This window comes from Electrona antarctica, assembly GCF_951216825.1.
Source record: "Electrona antarctica genome assembly, chromosome: 2".
Taxonomy (NCBI): domain Eukaryota; kingdom Metazoa; phylum Chordata; class Actinopteri; order Myctophiformes; family Myctophidae; genus Electrona; species Electrona antarctica.
Genome location: NC_136807.1, coordinates 37137832 through 37152580, shown reverse-complemented (window position 1 = coordinate 37152580; position 14749 = coordinate 37137832). Strand labels below are relative to the sequence as shown.

Here is a 14749-nt window from a genome sequence, read left to right as displayed (position 1 = left end):
TTTCCCTGCCTCGCTGCTACTATCCTGTCCTTTCCGCGAATGTCCCTTACAATCCTGCACTTTCTTCACCTCTACTGTCCAATCCTTTCCTCTAGGGTGCAACAGTTAATCAAACTAATTGATTTAATGTAGCGGTTCTCAAACTAAAGTGGTGTCATGGGAAGGTAAAAAGATTTTTTTTATCAAGAAACGGTAAAAATAAAAAGTGAGGTTGTCGCGACCAACGTAAAGAGGACGCTCACTTGATCGCCCACTCAATCATACACACAGCTCCGGTTCCAACACCGACCGAGAACAAGCAGCAGCACTGATTTTAGCCGCTCATAAACAATTTATTCATGTGTATTTATTCATCAATATGAGCGGGTGGTACCAACATGGACCATGGGTTGGTGTTAAGGTTAGATCACTTAGATGTAACATTACCGAGTGGGTCATGATATAAGACTGTTTGAGAACCTCTGATTTAATGGATTATAAAATAAATCAAGATTTTAACTATTGATTTGGGTTGATTTATTGATGTATACAAAATGTTACAAATTATAGAAAATAAAAAAACTTGCTTCTCGATTATATTATACCATGAATTGAAAAAAATATCTAGAATATAGTCGCTAAGAAAGTAATTGATAGTTGCAGCCCTACTTTACTCCTCATCCTCTCCTTTCTTTTTACCCTGTCCTGTCCTCCCCGCTACACTCTGCTCCATTCCTTTCCTCTCCTACTATCATGTCCTCTCCATTCCTTTCCTCTCCTACTATCATGTCCTCTCCATTCCTTTCCTCTCCTACTATCATGTCCTCTCCATTCCTTTCCTCTCCTACTATCATGTCCTCTCCATTCCTTTCCTCTCCTACTATCATGTCCTCTCCATTCCTTTCCTCTCCTACTATCATGTCCTCTCCATTCCTTTCCTCTCCTACTATCATGTCCTCTCCATTCCTTTCCTCTCCTACTATCATGTCCTCTCCATTCCTTTCCTCTCCTACTATCATGTCCTCTCCATTCCTTTCCTCTCCTACTATCATGGCCTCTCCATTCCTTTCCTCTCCTACTATCATGGCCTCTCCATTCCTTTCCTCTCCTACTATCATGTCCTCTCCATTCCTTTCCTCTCCTACTATCATGTCCTCTCCATTCCTTTCCTCTCCTACTATCATGTCCTCTCCATTCCTTTCCTCTCCTATCATGGCCTCTCCATTCCTTTCCTCTCCTACTATCATGGCCTCTCCATTCCTTTCCTCTCCTACTATCATGTCCTCTCCATTCCTTTCCTCTCCTACTATCATGTCCTCTCCATTCCTTTCCTCTCCTACTATCATGTCCTCTCCATTCCTTTCCTCTCCTATCATGGCCTCTCCATTCCTTTCCTCTCCTATCATGTCCTCTCCATTCCTTTCCTCTCCTACTATCATGTCCTCTCCATTCCTTTCCTCTCCTACTATCATGACCTCTCCATTCTTTGACTCTACTCCCATCTTCTCTCCTTTCATCCTCTACTACCCTCTCTTCTTCTCCTGTCCTCTCATATGATTACATTTTTCTTTCTTTAACTTCTGTCTCTCTTCTTTGTTTGTCTCTCAACCACAGCTTACCTTGTTATTCTCCTGCTGTGGTTGTTTGTGTCTTCTAAGAAGCCCTGTGTGTCTGCTTGTGTTTCAGACCAATGAGAAGGGTCAGGTGGTGACCAAGACCTCGTTGCTGAAACAGATGGAGGAGTTGATAGAGGAGCCGGGCCTGACCTGCTGTATCTGCAGAGAGGGTTACAAGTTCCAGGTACACAAACACAACCAGGCCTGGAAATGGATTACAAGTAGTAGGATTACGGCATGTATTGTATGCATACATAAACAGTTACTGGGTCGAGAGATATGTTACTTTTGAAACTGTATGTTTACTTATTGATGTTATGGTCAAGTATCACATAAACGCATATGATGTTCATGCAGACAACATTTTGGAAAACAAATTCTATAACAGTAGAGCTCATGCTACTGCCTATTATGAAAACACAAAAAATTCAACCCACTAACCACAACATTCACCACATATGCCGACAATTACACTTAGTGATTGGCCACTTACTAAGTTATTTAGCTAAGTAGAAACAGACTGAAATGAAAACAAGCAATGTGAACACATTGAAAGTCAATATCCTGCCTGGAATATATGTGTGATTGATCATGTGAGGACACCACACAGAGGCAACACAACACTGCATCTGTCTTCTCCTCTGTTGGTGTCTTTGCATCTTTTTTACCACAATATTTATACTATTTACTGTGTGTACTATTGCCTTTACTCTATGCTGTTCTGTGTGTTTCTGTCTTGTTCCAGCCAACTAAAGTCCTAGGCATATACACCTTCACCAAGCGTGTGGCCTTGGAGGACTTTGAAAACAAGCCTCGCAAGCAGCAGGGCTACAGCACCGTCTCGCACTTTAACATAGTCCACTATGACTGCCATCTGGCAGCTGTCAGGTATGGGAACTGACGCATGCAATGCAGTAGTAGATGTCATGTCACACATTAACCTAAACATGCAAATATGAAATATCTCACTTTTCATTGGATCTGACAATCACATGTCCTGCCTAAGCTACTCAAATTGAATGCCGAGTGCATATCTATGATTTGTATAATTAATATCTATGTTTGTGCACTTATCTTAAGAACATGCTTCTAAAATGTACATCTGCTGTACTTGACACTCTCACTCCTACTCTCTCTCTGTCAGGCTGGCTCGTGGACGAGAGGAGTGGGAGAGCGCTGCTCTCCAGAATGCCAACACCAAGTGCAATGGGCTGCTCCCCGTGTGGGGGCCGCATGTTCCAGAATCAGCCTTCGCCACCTGCTTAGCAAGGTAAAGACACCCGGAGGATTTTCAAATCTCACTAAACCCACACATTTGTACACTCTAGTTACTTCCAAATGGAAGAATTAACACTGTGTACTTACATGCAGGGTAATTGGTGGTACTGGATAGTGTATCTGTTGCTAAGATATTAATCTAAACCCAACAACTGCCCTCTTCACTTGTAGGCACAACACATATCTACAGGAGTGCACAGGCCAGCGTGAGCCTACTTACCAGCTCAACATCCACGACACCAAGCTACTGTTCCTCCGCTTTGCCACTGAGCAGTCGTTCAGCGTGGACACAGGTGGTGGAGGGAGAGAGAGCAACATCCACCTCATCCCGTACATCATCCACACTGTGCTCTATGTCCTCAACACGTATGTACCAGAGTATTGCACGCAAATGGTTTACAGTAATAGCAGTCAAGTCATTAATACAATAACATTTGTTGAAAAATATTAAATTAATGTCTTTTTCCATATTGTAAAATGAATAGTTATGTTTTTGACTCCTAGGTAAACATAATAATTTCAAGATGTCTTATGTTCAGATACATCATGAAGAACATTTTACATAGTTTGTAGTTTGTCTGACTTTATTTTCTGAATGCTCTACTTCACTCCATCTTCTCCCACACCACCCACTGCAGTACGAGGGCCACGTCTCGGGAGGAGAAGAACTTGCAAAGTTTCCAGGAGCAACCATGTGAAAAGTGGGTGGAGAACTCGTACGAGGTGGACGGGCCACACTACTTCACCACCTTGGCCATGCACATACTGCCCCCTGAGCGCTGGAGGTGCTCGCGCATGTACTTCCTGAGAAGGCTCCTGGTCACCGCACACACCCGCAAAGTCTCAGCAGTGTGCACTAACAAGTAAGACACAGCTGTTGACTTTCTCTCACAATTTAGCCAATCATGACTAGGTTGGTAAAAGAAAATTAGCTGTTGTATGCCAGGTTTACACCTGGCAAAAAGGTTTTCAGTGGTGCTGCGTTAACATTATTGTGGTATTCTTCTAACCCTGCGTCACCCTTTGCTCCTCAATCAGACTCACAGATAAAACACCAAAGGAGTATGCAGTTTATCGCTCCCCTCTTCTGTTTTGGGGCCTGGTGGATCTTGTCTATGACATGTTCAGGGTAGGTTTCACAGTTTCAGACCTCTGGAAATTGATAACGATGCTAGTGCAAAATACTACTGTTGATATTTGCATTGAATAATGATATTGGTACAATTGATGTACTTGTACAGTATGATGTGTACTATGTATCTTGTCGGGATTTATTTTGAGCATATGTTAATAGTATTGTTATAATATATTTTAAATAGTGTGTTGTAGACATGACGTAATGCCACCATAATCATAGGATATGTGAGATATCTACACTAGACCTTAAAGCTAATGTGATTCTGTGGTCCTGTTTGGTTGCAGAAAGTAGCCACCAGCACCACAGAAGGGGGCTGGTCCTTCTCACTGGCTGAGTATGTGCGTCACAACGACATGCCCATCTTCGAGGCCTCCGAACGCGTGCTGAGAGCTTTCCAGGATGAACTAATGCCTGCTGAATCTTTCTCCGAATTCCTGGATGTTGTAGGTGTGTGTTCACACTTGCACACATGATTGCATACCCATTTGTTACACTCTCAGAGTTAAATTAACACCAAGGTAGTATGAACATTTAACAAAGAATACAGAAGCAGTTCATGGTAGAATAACAAACACTGTTCTTTTTTTCAGGTCTTCTCTCTGAAATTCCAGACCCTGACATCTTCCTGCAGGATTTGTTGAACTCTGTGCCCTGATGGGAAGCCCCACCCACTAATCCATAAGCCCCGATCTCCCATCAACCCTACAAATTCCCACCTGAAAACCCTCTCCCCCCAGGCTTTCACTATGTTTACCCATATGTACACACAGTGTGTGTGCACACACACTCATGCAAGTCCGTATACATGCCATGCTTCCTTCTCACTTCGTTTACCCCCACAGTATATGACATTTTCAAATTAACTTAAAAGCAGCAACTATGTGTAGTCTGAGAAAATTCATCCACTTAATGGCAACGTCTCTGTAACATTTAACACAATAACGAATGCTGGTTAAAATACAAATGGCGGGGGGGGGGGGGGGGGGGGAACTCACTTTAGCAGGATTCATGTGTTGTATTCCTCTGATCAAGTACACTTCTCCTCGAGCCAAGCAACACAAAGAAGCAAAGCTGTCATTTGCAAGATGATGTCTTTCAATCAAGACCCTTTTTGATGTCATCAAGATAAATATTCTGGAATACTGAATGGACAGGGACTGGAATTGTATACACTCGGTGATAGTGCCCAGGAAAGAAATACTCTGAATCAAGGACACATTTGATGGATTTCTTTTTCTTTTTTGGGGAAGTCAGCTGCCACAATACCATGTCATTTATTTGGAGGTAAAAACTTAAATATTTCTGTGAGTTTAAAAAAAAAGAAAAAAGTTGTCCAAATTGATTCCAGCAAAGTAACTACAAGTGATTGTCTTTTGATGACACCAGCCTTTATGAACATATCTTTAACTATGTGTTATCAAATGCATCTGTTATTCAAAGAGATCAGTTACCCTGGTTCAAATCCTAGGATACACATGAGTTCTACTTGAGGGTGGGTTTTTTGCTTTAAGGTTAACTCCCCCAGTATTTGGAGGTGTAATCTTAAGATTTTAGGAAAAGAGGGTTTGGGGATTTGACCCACCACGTATTAAGAGTGGCTTAAGATTTGTTTTTATCTTTTTTGTTGTTGGTTCACGGTTTTTGTTTTTCAGTCAAGTTTTTCTTTTTTTTAAATGGCAAAAGATTTCAGAGTCAGTCACACATGGGTTGTGAAGCCAACCGGTCATGTTTTCCCTGGGCTTTTGGTGTTTGGTCTTCATGTAGGTTCTAACTGGAATTTGAGTGCTGGGCAGAGAAGAAAGAAATGGTGTGTTTTGATTTAGCGTGCATGTGTCAGGTTTATTTTACAGAAGCGAACTGGGAAAAAAGAAACTTTGTTATTTTATTTTACTTTTTTCTCCCCCTCTTTTTTGCCATTTGTTTTTTGGCAAAGACATCCCTTGGTGACGAAGTAAAGTGTTGGACTTTGTGAATGATTCTGTCTGCAAAGAAATATCAGACTTGTCTAAATTAATAATAAATGGACCTGCATCATACCCCACGAACACATCTATTTATTTTACGAATACTTTGTCATTTGAGTTTGACTTAGGCTTACATTATTATTTGTGGCTGCTTCCCAACGATCAACTGACCCATCCTTTCTCTCTGTCTCTCTTCTCTCATTGTTTTTGTCTACTGGTCTTGCTCATGAAAATCAGTCATACTCACAACAATCTGCCCTTAACCCCCCAGTAGTTTTCTGGTAAGCAAGGTGCCGTCAAGTTTATCCTTGGCGATTTAAAATCAACTCTAACATTTAATGGTAATGCCGTTTAGGCCGCCATCTTCCTTGTGCTCGAGATGAATGCATGGTGTGCAGTTTACCCAATTTATTGTTAATTTGCCTATTTCCGCTGCTACAATGTTCAACTGTTGCTAAATGTCTGCTTTTTGGAGTAGCCTATGTTTAATAAAGCTGTCATAATTCCAAGTCTGATGCAGGGTAACATTATCTGTGCGGTATTATTTTTCAGTAAATGTTTTAAAGCAGTAGTCACCTCGCCTGTAATAACTAATGACCTAAATCAAATTATTTCATCACAGAATTGTATCCCTTGCCAAAAATCTAATTTTCAAGTAACTCATGCAACATATCTTTTACATGTAAGAATGTATTCTCATTTATCCTTATGTTGACAGGTGCAAGTAAGTATAGAAAGTCATCTGCAGTATCAGAATCACCTGTGCATCAGGATTTGAAGAGGAAAAGTCCCTTGTCCCTTATTGCTGCTTGTCTGTTAAGACTAATTTTGTGAGGAACTGACTAAATACAAATTCTGGCAGGATGTCAACCACTAGAGGGCATTATTTACTTGAATGTAAACATGAAGCAGAAATGAGAAGGTAGATTTCATATCTTCAACAATTTATTTTTTAACTACCATAAACACCATGATGCAGGTTACACATTTCAATCAATTGATCAAAAACGTTTCATCCTCTGAAACTAGACATCAGCACATCACTCATGATGTCAGAGGCATGTTTCACTCAGTGTACATATGCAAAAGCATAAACAATTAACCTTTTTACAAAGGAATATATCACTTAAAAAAAACAGGTGGTCTATAAATGACCATATTAAAGGTTATAATAGGGAAATGTAACACTAAACAATGCACTTTTATTTTTGACCCATGACGACCAATTTGGATCACAGTTTCGATGGCCATATGAAAAGCAAGTCCTGGGTTTGAGTACTTTGTCCACCACTGACAAAAAGGTTCCAATACTCCATCACCACCATGTAAGACTTTGGATTAAAAAGATAATATCATTTATAACTTCTATAATAACAATATAGAATAATAATAACAGTAATTTCAGTATTTTTCTTAAAAAAAATAAAAGTAACAAGCAAATATACTTTGAAGTTGAAAATACATTTGGAAGTAGTGCCATATCTTTAGTGCATCATCAAAGCTTCTACACTGTAACAAACTCATTCTCAGTATCCTCTCCTCCCATGACCCTTATTGGCAACACAGTGGTACCGCATCCTCAGTCTCCTCTCCTCTCCCACCCCTACTGGCAACACAGTGGTACCGCATCCTCAGTCTCCTCTCCTCTCCCACCCCTACTGGCAACACAGTGGTACCGCATCCTCAGCAACTGATGGGAACAGACGCACTGCCTCTCTGGAGTGTTTGGTGTAGCCGCTGGGGAAGAGTGGGACCTTCTTGATGGCAAAGAAGGAGACAGTCTTGTCCCACAAGTCACCGCTGGTGATTCCGGTGTGAAGCTGGCTCTCCAGTGCCATACGAAGTCTCACTACGCCATCTGAGCACATCCTCTCCAAGCTCATGATATTCGACAGGCTAAGGAAGCGTAAAGGAGGAACAGAAAATCTGTTAATTCTACACAATGTCTTTTTGTATAGTTCTGTCAGAACACAAGTGTCCACATGTTCCTGTAATTGTGTTGCTGAGACAATTTTAAGTAAGGAAACAGTCCTATTAAAGAGAATTACTGCACCTCTGTTGTAGCCTACTTTATGGATAAAGTAACTCAGATTCCTATACTATCTAAATATCGCATGAATCATAACTTCCTAAATCACAAGCATTACAAGCAAGTCGTAATGCCTTAACAATAGATGTAACAAAATATTCCTGTGACCCTGAAATCACTTTGTGTCATAAATAAGTATGAGGAAAGAAATTGGACCTGAGGAAACGTTTTGAACTGAGGACAATAAGAGTGTACATAGTGTAGAGTTTCCTTCGTGGAGATGCTATCTTACCTTGTCTGCTGATCCCCCATGGTGAATGTGTTGTCCCTCATGGTGAATGTATGTAATATGACGTCCAGCAGTTATCCAAGCCTACGTAGCGATAGAAGAGATGTTTTGGGTTATGACTTTGCTCTCTCAATCAACCTACTACTTATAGTATAACTCTCCCGTCGATTTAATGGGATGCTGGTTCTCACCACGCTTGGCCAATCACAGAGCGATATTATGACAATGGGACGTGCATGAATTAGTTGAATTTGTGACATACAATGGGCCCCAACATATACAAACAGGTTGTAGGGGCCCCACGATGCCCTCCGGTCACTCGGCCCATGAGCCATGACATGGCAGCATGATGCCATGTGCCTTGTATAGATCCTGCGAGTGATATGTGGTGGGAACTGAGAGTAAAAACATCTGCCTAAAGACTTTGTAAGAGGCTGCAAACGTTTACGTAATGCTAGATGTGGATTGTGTTATTAAAGAATCCGGGTGCTGTATACATTGTGGTTGAGCTTTAAAACAAAACAAAACAACAAAACATCATTATTGCTGTAAAAACAAAATATATACAGGTGTATATGTGTGTGTGTGTGTGTGTGTGTGTGTGTGTGTGTGTGTGTGTGTGTGTGTGTGTGTGTGTGTGTGTGTGTGGGGGGGGGGGGGGTGTGTGTGTGTGTGTGTGTGTGACTGTGTGTGTGTGTGTGTGTGTGTGTGTGTGTGTGTGTGTGTGTGTGTGTGTGTGTGTGTGTGTGTGTGTGTGTGTGTGTGTGTGTGTGTGTGTGTGTGTGTGTGCTGCTGTATCAGTATGTATCTCAATATTCACAACGTTTCACTTCTTGCATACATGCTTTCCCCCAACACACACACACACACACACACACACTTCTTCCTACTCTTCCAAACTTCTTATTTCACTTTCCGGCTCTATTTTAGACTCAGCCAATTCTCACGGTAAGTATCTTCCATGCTTGATTGGGCAACAATAGTGTAGTACGATGTGTCCAGATGGCCTGCCTGCCTGGGAGCCCTGCATATTGACTCCACACACACACACACACACACACACACACACACACACACACACACACACACACACACACACACACACACACACACGCACGCACACACACACACACACACACACACACACACGCGCACACACACACACACACACACACCCACACACACACACACACACACACACCACCACCATGTTCCTGGGTGAGTAAGGAATGGGAGGAGGCATGGTTGGACTATACGGTGTCACTCAAGAAAACTTCTCAAAATAACTTCTGGTGTCGCTACCAATAAAGCACCACAGACGAAAAACAGTCTATGTCCAAATTTCATTCTGCCCCCTCCGCGAAAAGGCCTCGTTGTCCTGACCCCTTATCTATTATTTATACATTATGGATAAATAGTGTGGACTTAGACTGTTTTTCGTCTGTGGCATTTACTTTTTCCCCACTTCCCACTACATGTCAGAGGCAAATATTGTACTTTTACTCCACTACAATTATTTGAAAACTTTAGTAACTAGTTAATTTAGAGATTTTGATTATTATTATTACAAAACATACATTAACCACTTCAGCCCTATATATATTTTGTTCTTTTGAAAATAGTAGATCTTGATCTAGAACTTGTTAAACGGGACATTTTGCATAATGCGCGACTTTCTAGTTTTGGTACTTTAAGTACATTTTAATGCCAATACGTTTGTACTTTTACTCAAGTAAAATCTTAATACCGGACTTTTTCTTGTCACAGAGTACTTCTACATTGCATTATATTGATACTTTTACTTAAGTAAGAAATGTGAGTACTTTTCCCACCACTGTTAGCTGTGAGCAACACGGTCATACGACGTCGTATAAACGAGGCTTTTGACAGGGCACACTTCCTTTGTGCAGCCGGCCTCAGTGTCATTAACACTGAAGTGTGGGAAGCCTGGGAGCGCTCAGGCTCCCACGTTCCACTGAGCCAGGAGAGGAGTGTGTGGCGGGGGGGGGGGGGGGGGGGGTGGCACGCAGGCCAGCCAGCTGTGAGCTGTGTAGCTGTGTGTGAAAGAGGGGTGTGGCGTGTGTGTGTGCGTGTGTGTGTCTGCATGCGTGCGTGCATGCATGCAAGAGAGAAAGAGTGAGACAGACAGACCAAGGCAACACGTGTGAGAATGAGAGTGTGGCTGAGCAGTGTGGCTGAGCAGTGTGTGAGTGTGTCAGGTGTGCTTGTGTGCATTGGTAAGTATGTGTGTCGACGTATCTGTGTATGTTTCTGGCGTGCGTGCGTGCGTGCGTGCGTGCGTGCGTGCGTGCGTGCGTGCGTGCGTGCGGGCGGTGCGTGTGTGTGTGTGTGTGTGTGTGAATGAAAGAGCGTTGAGTGAGTGAGAAGAAGTGACATTTCAATCAGATCCATCATCCCAACCTCAGCAGCTTTATGAGGATCTAATTCTAAGTCCCTAATATTCATACTTTATTTTTGAGTGGTGCAAACCACTCCAACAACCAGCTTTGTCTGTATCTACGTATGTGTCCGTGTATGTGTGTGTGTGTACCTGTACGTGGGACCCAAAATAATGAGCATGGTTACTATGGTCACTGACATTACGTCAGACCACAGCTGATCAGGCTATATAAGACCTTGCACCACTCAGTTCACACAGGTGTGATTTTTATCTATTGACCAGCTTTAATCTCATTGTAAAAGAGGCAGACGAATGGACGAGAGGCCAGACGAAAACATAACTAAAGTGTTGGAGTTTGGAGTAGGGACATTATTTTATTAATGTAGCTGTATTTAATTTATAACATAGCACTCAAACACACAAACTACTAATATAGGTATGTAGATGGTGCAATATATTTCAACATGAAACACTTTAGCATTCTGTGTGTTAAAGACACTACAAGAGTTCAATTCATCCTCTCTTGTGTAAAGAAAAAGTTATTTTCTTCGTAAAATGCATTAAGAGGCCATTTTCTTTATAGCCGGGTCAAAAACACATTAATTGTTGCGTAACTCTGGGAGTGGGGACCACCACGTCAAGACAGTGGAAGTAGCTGGACGTGGAGCTATTCTAATTGCTGCTCCCTCTGTCTCACCCACGTGTGCCTGGGCGGCTGAGGCACTTTGTGTTCAATTACTTTCTGGCAGAGATGACAAGAGACAGCGGCATGCTTCCCTCCGGGGTCACCACTTTCCCATATCAACAGAAGCACTGAGTCAGTCTCCCAGAGCCCCCCTCACACCCCTCCACTGCCCAACCCCCCTCTCACTCTTTCTCTCTCTCAGTCTATTCCTCCACCTGCTCCCTAGAGACTCGGTCATTGTCCACACAGCGATAAACACTTCACTGAGCATGTGGCAGCCCTGCGTTCCTCAAAGCCCTTCCCAGCCCTGCTATTGGCTGGTGACTGTGAGAAACTCCAGCAAGCCCAAGACCCACACATTCATATGGAGATTTGGCGCTATAAATACTGGGGCCACGGCAGACCAGAGGCCAGAAGAACTATCAGCCTGAGCAGGAGAAGCACTAGCCTAGAGAAGCACTGACTTCCACACTCCACAGTCAGCTATGGCACCAACAGTTTTTGGACAATTGAACTACTCCAAGGAACACCTGACCCCAACTCTTAAGGTAAACACTACTTCCAGTTGCTTTTTAACAAATCTACAGGTATATGTATTCACAGAATACTTTTTCTTTTTATAAATTCATAACATTCAAGTTGACTAATCTTTTGGTTTTCCCTCTCCAGCTGAGAAAGCCGTTGGTGGAGAAACTACGTCGGGATCGCATCAACACAAGCATCGAGGCGCTCAAATCCCTGCTGGGTCCCGAGTTCCTCAAGCAGCAGCCAGACTCCAAGCAAGAGAAGGCAGACATCTTGGAGATGGCCGTTTCCTACTTGAGATGTTGGCAGCAGCAGAAGCAGCATCAGCTTCAGCAGCCCACAGCCACCTCTGGCCCGATGGCAGCCTGTGACGGCTACACTCGTTGCGCGCAGGAGGCCATCGACTTCCTCTCCCAGTGCGAGGTCAGGAGTCAGTCCCACGGACGCCTGTTGAACCACTTTCAGAACCTGCATGCACCTGGGAAGTCTCCCCCAAGTCCTTACAACCTCTCCCCACCTGGCTCACCAGTCCACCAGGCCAGCGCTAGAAAGGGTGACAGCCAAGGCCACTGCCTTCTCTGGAGACCCTGGTAAATGGAGGCGTTTGTTTCCAACACCAGGTGTACAGAATCCAGTCTACGTATGAACCTTATAGGTTGCAAGTTGAAGACTGACAGAACTGCTTCTGTGTTATTGTTGAGTAATCATCAATGTGAAGAAGGGGCATGATTCGTCATGCCATGGTATTCCTTTGGAAGGACTGAAATGAAATAATTCAGGTTATACTGAATATGTATCAACACATGTTATACACTTAATTAAGAGATTATTTTCATTGCTCCTGTGGGAGTGTGAAAAAGAATGTCTATGGATAATACTGCAATATTTCCCTGCTGTTGTTTGACCCATGTGGGCTGAATTTTATTTTGGTGTCTGTGACACTAATTTGAAATGATTTGATTTGTTCAAATTATATTTGTCTGATGAGGTATCACCGAATGATACAATGTATCAGCTTGGTGTTAAGAATTTGGCGCATCCACATATACATGGATCCCATGGATCGACTGTAAATCTTGTTTGATTATATCCTGTAATATGACTACTAGTAACAATTATTTGGCTTATGTGTCAATGACTAGTATGACATTTGTGTCTTGAATTGTATACCTTTTGTAAAGGAACTTTGTTGTCACAATATGCTCTTTGTTAAAAGAACCTGTTTTACTTCAATGAGAAGTATACCTTTGAACTCACTGAAAAATAAATGGAAGACTTCCCACGAAGTTTTGCAAATGATAAAAAGTTTTGCTTTTCTATTCCTTTACGATATACTGTATAGAGAGATATAGATATAGAGATATATAGATATATGGCCTCAACAAGGATAATTAAATCCTGCATTCTGTATTTGATATTTGTAGGTGCACGTGTAAGTCTGTCTAATCTTTTATTAAGATCTTTTGGGGGCTTTTTGCCTTTTATTGACAGATTAACAGTAGTTAGACTGGAAAGGGGTTGTCTGGAATGGGACTCGAACCCACGACACGCTGTCAGGCTGGATTACCAGCCTAGGTGCCTGGACCGCTCGGCCGGGCCAAGTCAAGTGTGTCTAATGGCTAGAGAGTTATGCTGACATACTTATCCAGAACACCTTAAGTTATTTAAACGTCTGGGTTTCCGAGGCTAGCTACAAGGTAACTGACAGTGACAGGCGACAGGTGACTTTCATATTCACAGCTCAAGAATCAAATATATAAACCTATAAACCTCTTTTATAGTTACAACCTAGTCTGTAAAGACTAGGTTGAAGACTTCATACTAGGATACGAATTTGACTAATAGGGTAGGTTTCCCTTTATATAATTAATAAAATATAATATAAATAATATAATACAACGCACAAGATAAACTACAAACAACTACAGGTACTGATGATAGATTTCACATATTTATACCTATAATGATACAATATGCTAACCTGGTCAGGGTAGTCTTTAGGTCTTTAAGACTATTTATATATGATTTTACTGGTGATAGAATGCACATGGTACCTATGCCTCTAATTCTATTTACTGATGCCTTATACCTTAAGCATAGGCCTACATTAAGCACAGTGCAGAGGGCCAGGTTGGACTTTAAATTGTCTTTTATACTGTATTTTATTATATTAATAATGGTCCTATATTTGTGTTACCCAAATACTTCTCTAACCCTACCTGTATTTTTGTTTCATCCTTAGTTACTGGGGTGCTGCACTGGACTGTCACCATGCAGGCCCCCATTTCTGTGGTGGCATTGATGAGAATGGTACGCTGTCAACTGCCTGTATTGTATCACAAACCTGTCACAAAACCTCTTTCACAACTTTTTTGCGTTTGCAAAAGTTGCTGGGACTCTGGTATGTCCTGAGAGTTTCTCAGGGTTTAGCCGGCTAGCCAGGCCAGATGGTCTGGCTAAGGGTGCCCCCTCCACCCCCCATGACAAGAGATCAAACACCGTAGCTAATGTGCTGTGTAACAAGACACACTTCTATTGTTCCTGTGTTGGGGCCAGTGAATGGGTACAGAGTGTGGGAAACAGGAGATACCACACTCACAGAGAAGAGATGGCTGACGGGAACACTGCCACTGTGCTCTGCTCTGCAACAGGTCTGGGATGATGGTAAATTCTTTATGGCAGGAAATCAGACAGCTCAGCCTGTGGGTGGGTGACACACACACACACACACACACACACACACACACACACACACACACACACACACACACACACGCACGAGCGCGTGCACACACACACACACACACACACACACACACACATACACACACACTTATCAAAGGCC

General features: G+C 42.4%; 1 protein-coding gene and 1 pseudogene across 6 annotated transcripts in view; both read left to right on the top strand.

Annotated features, from left to right (window-relative positions):
- The window catches only part of ubr4 (ubiquitin protein ligase E3 component n-recognin 4), a 61451-nt gene extending 55404 nt beyond the window's left edge, over positions 1 to 6047 (top strand). For all 5 annotated transcript variants that reach the window (XM_079530170.1, XM_079530169.1, XM_079530167.1 and 2 more), the window contains 8 exons: positions 1666 to 1779; positions 2341 to 2483; positions 2740 to 2865; positions 3045 to 3239; positions 3512 to 3736; positions 3912 to 4002; positions 4296 to 4458; positions 4602 to 6047. In XM_079530170.1, the coding sequence (XP_079386296.1) occupies positions 1666 to 1779; positions 2341 to 2483; positions 2740 to 2865; positions 3045 to 3239; positions 3512 to 3736; positions 3912 to 4002; positions 4296 to 4458; positions 4602 to 4666 (1122 nt within the window). In that variant the 3' untranslated portion in view covers positions 4667 to 6047. The remainder of the gene's footprint in view (positions 1 to 1665; positions 1780 to 2340; positions 2484 to 2739; positions 2866 to 3044; positions 3240 to 3511; positions 3737 to 3911; positions 4003 to 4295; positions 4459 to 4601) is intronic.
- Positions 6048 to 11648: 5601 nt separating this feature from the next.
- LOC306940173 (transcription factor HES-5-like) lies at positions 11649 to 13052 on the top strand (annotated as a pseudogene). Its single transcript, XR_013792495.1, has 2 exons — positions 11649 to 11927; positions 12049 to 13052. The product of XR_013792495.1 is annotated as a transcription factor HES-5-like (transcript).
- Positions 13053 to 14749: the final 1697 nt, after the last annotated feature.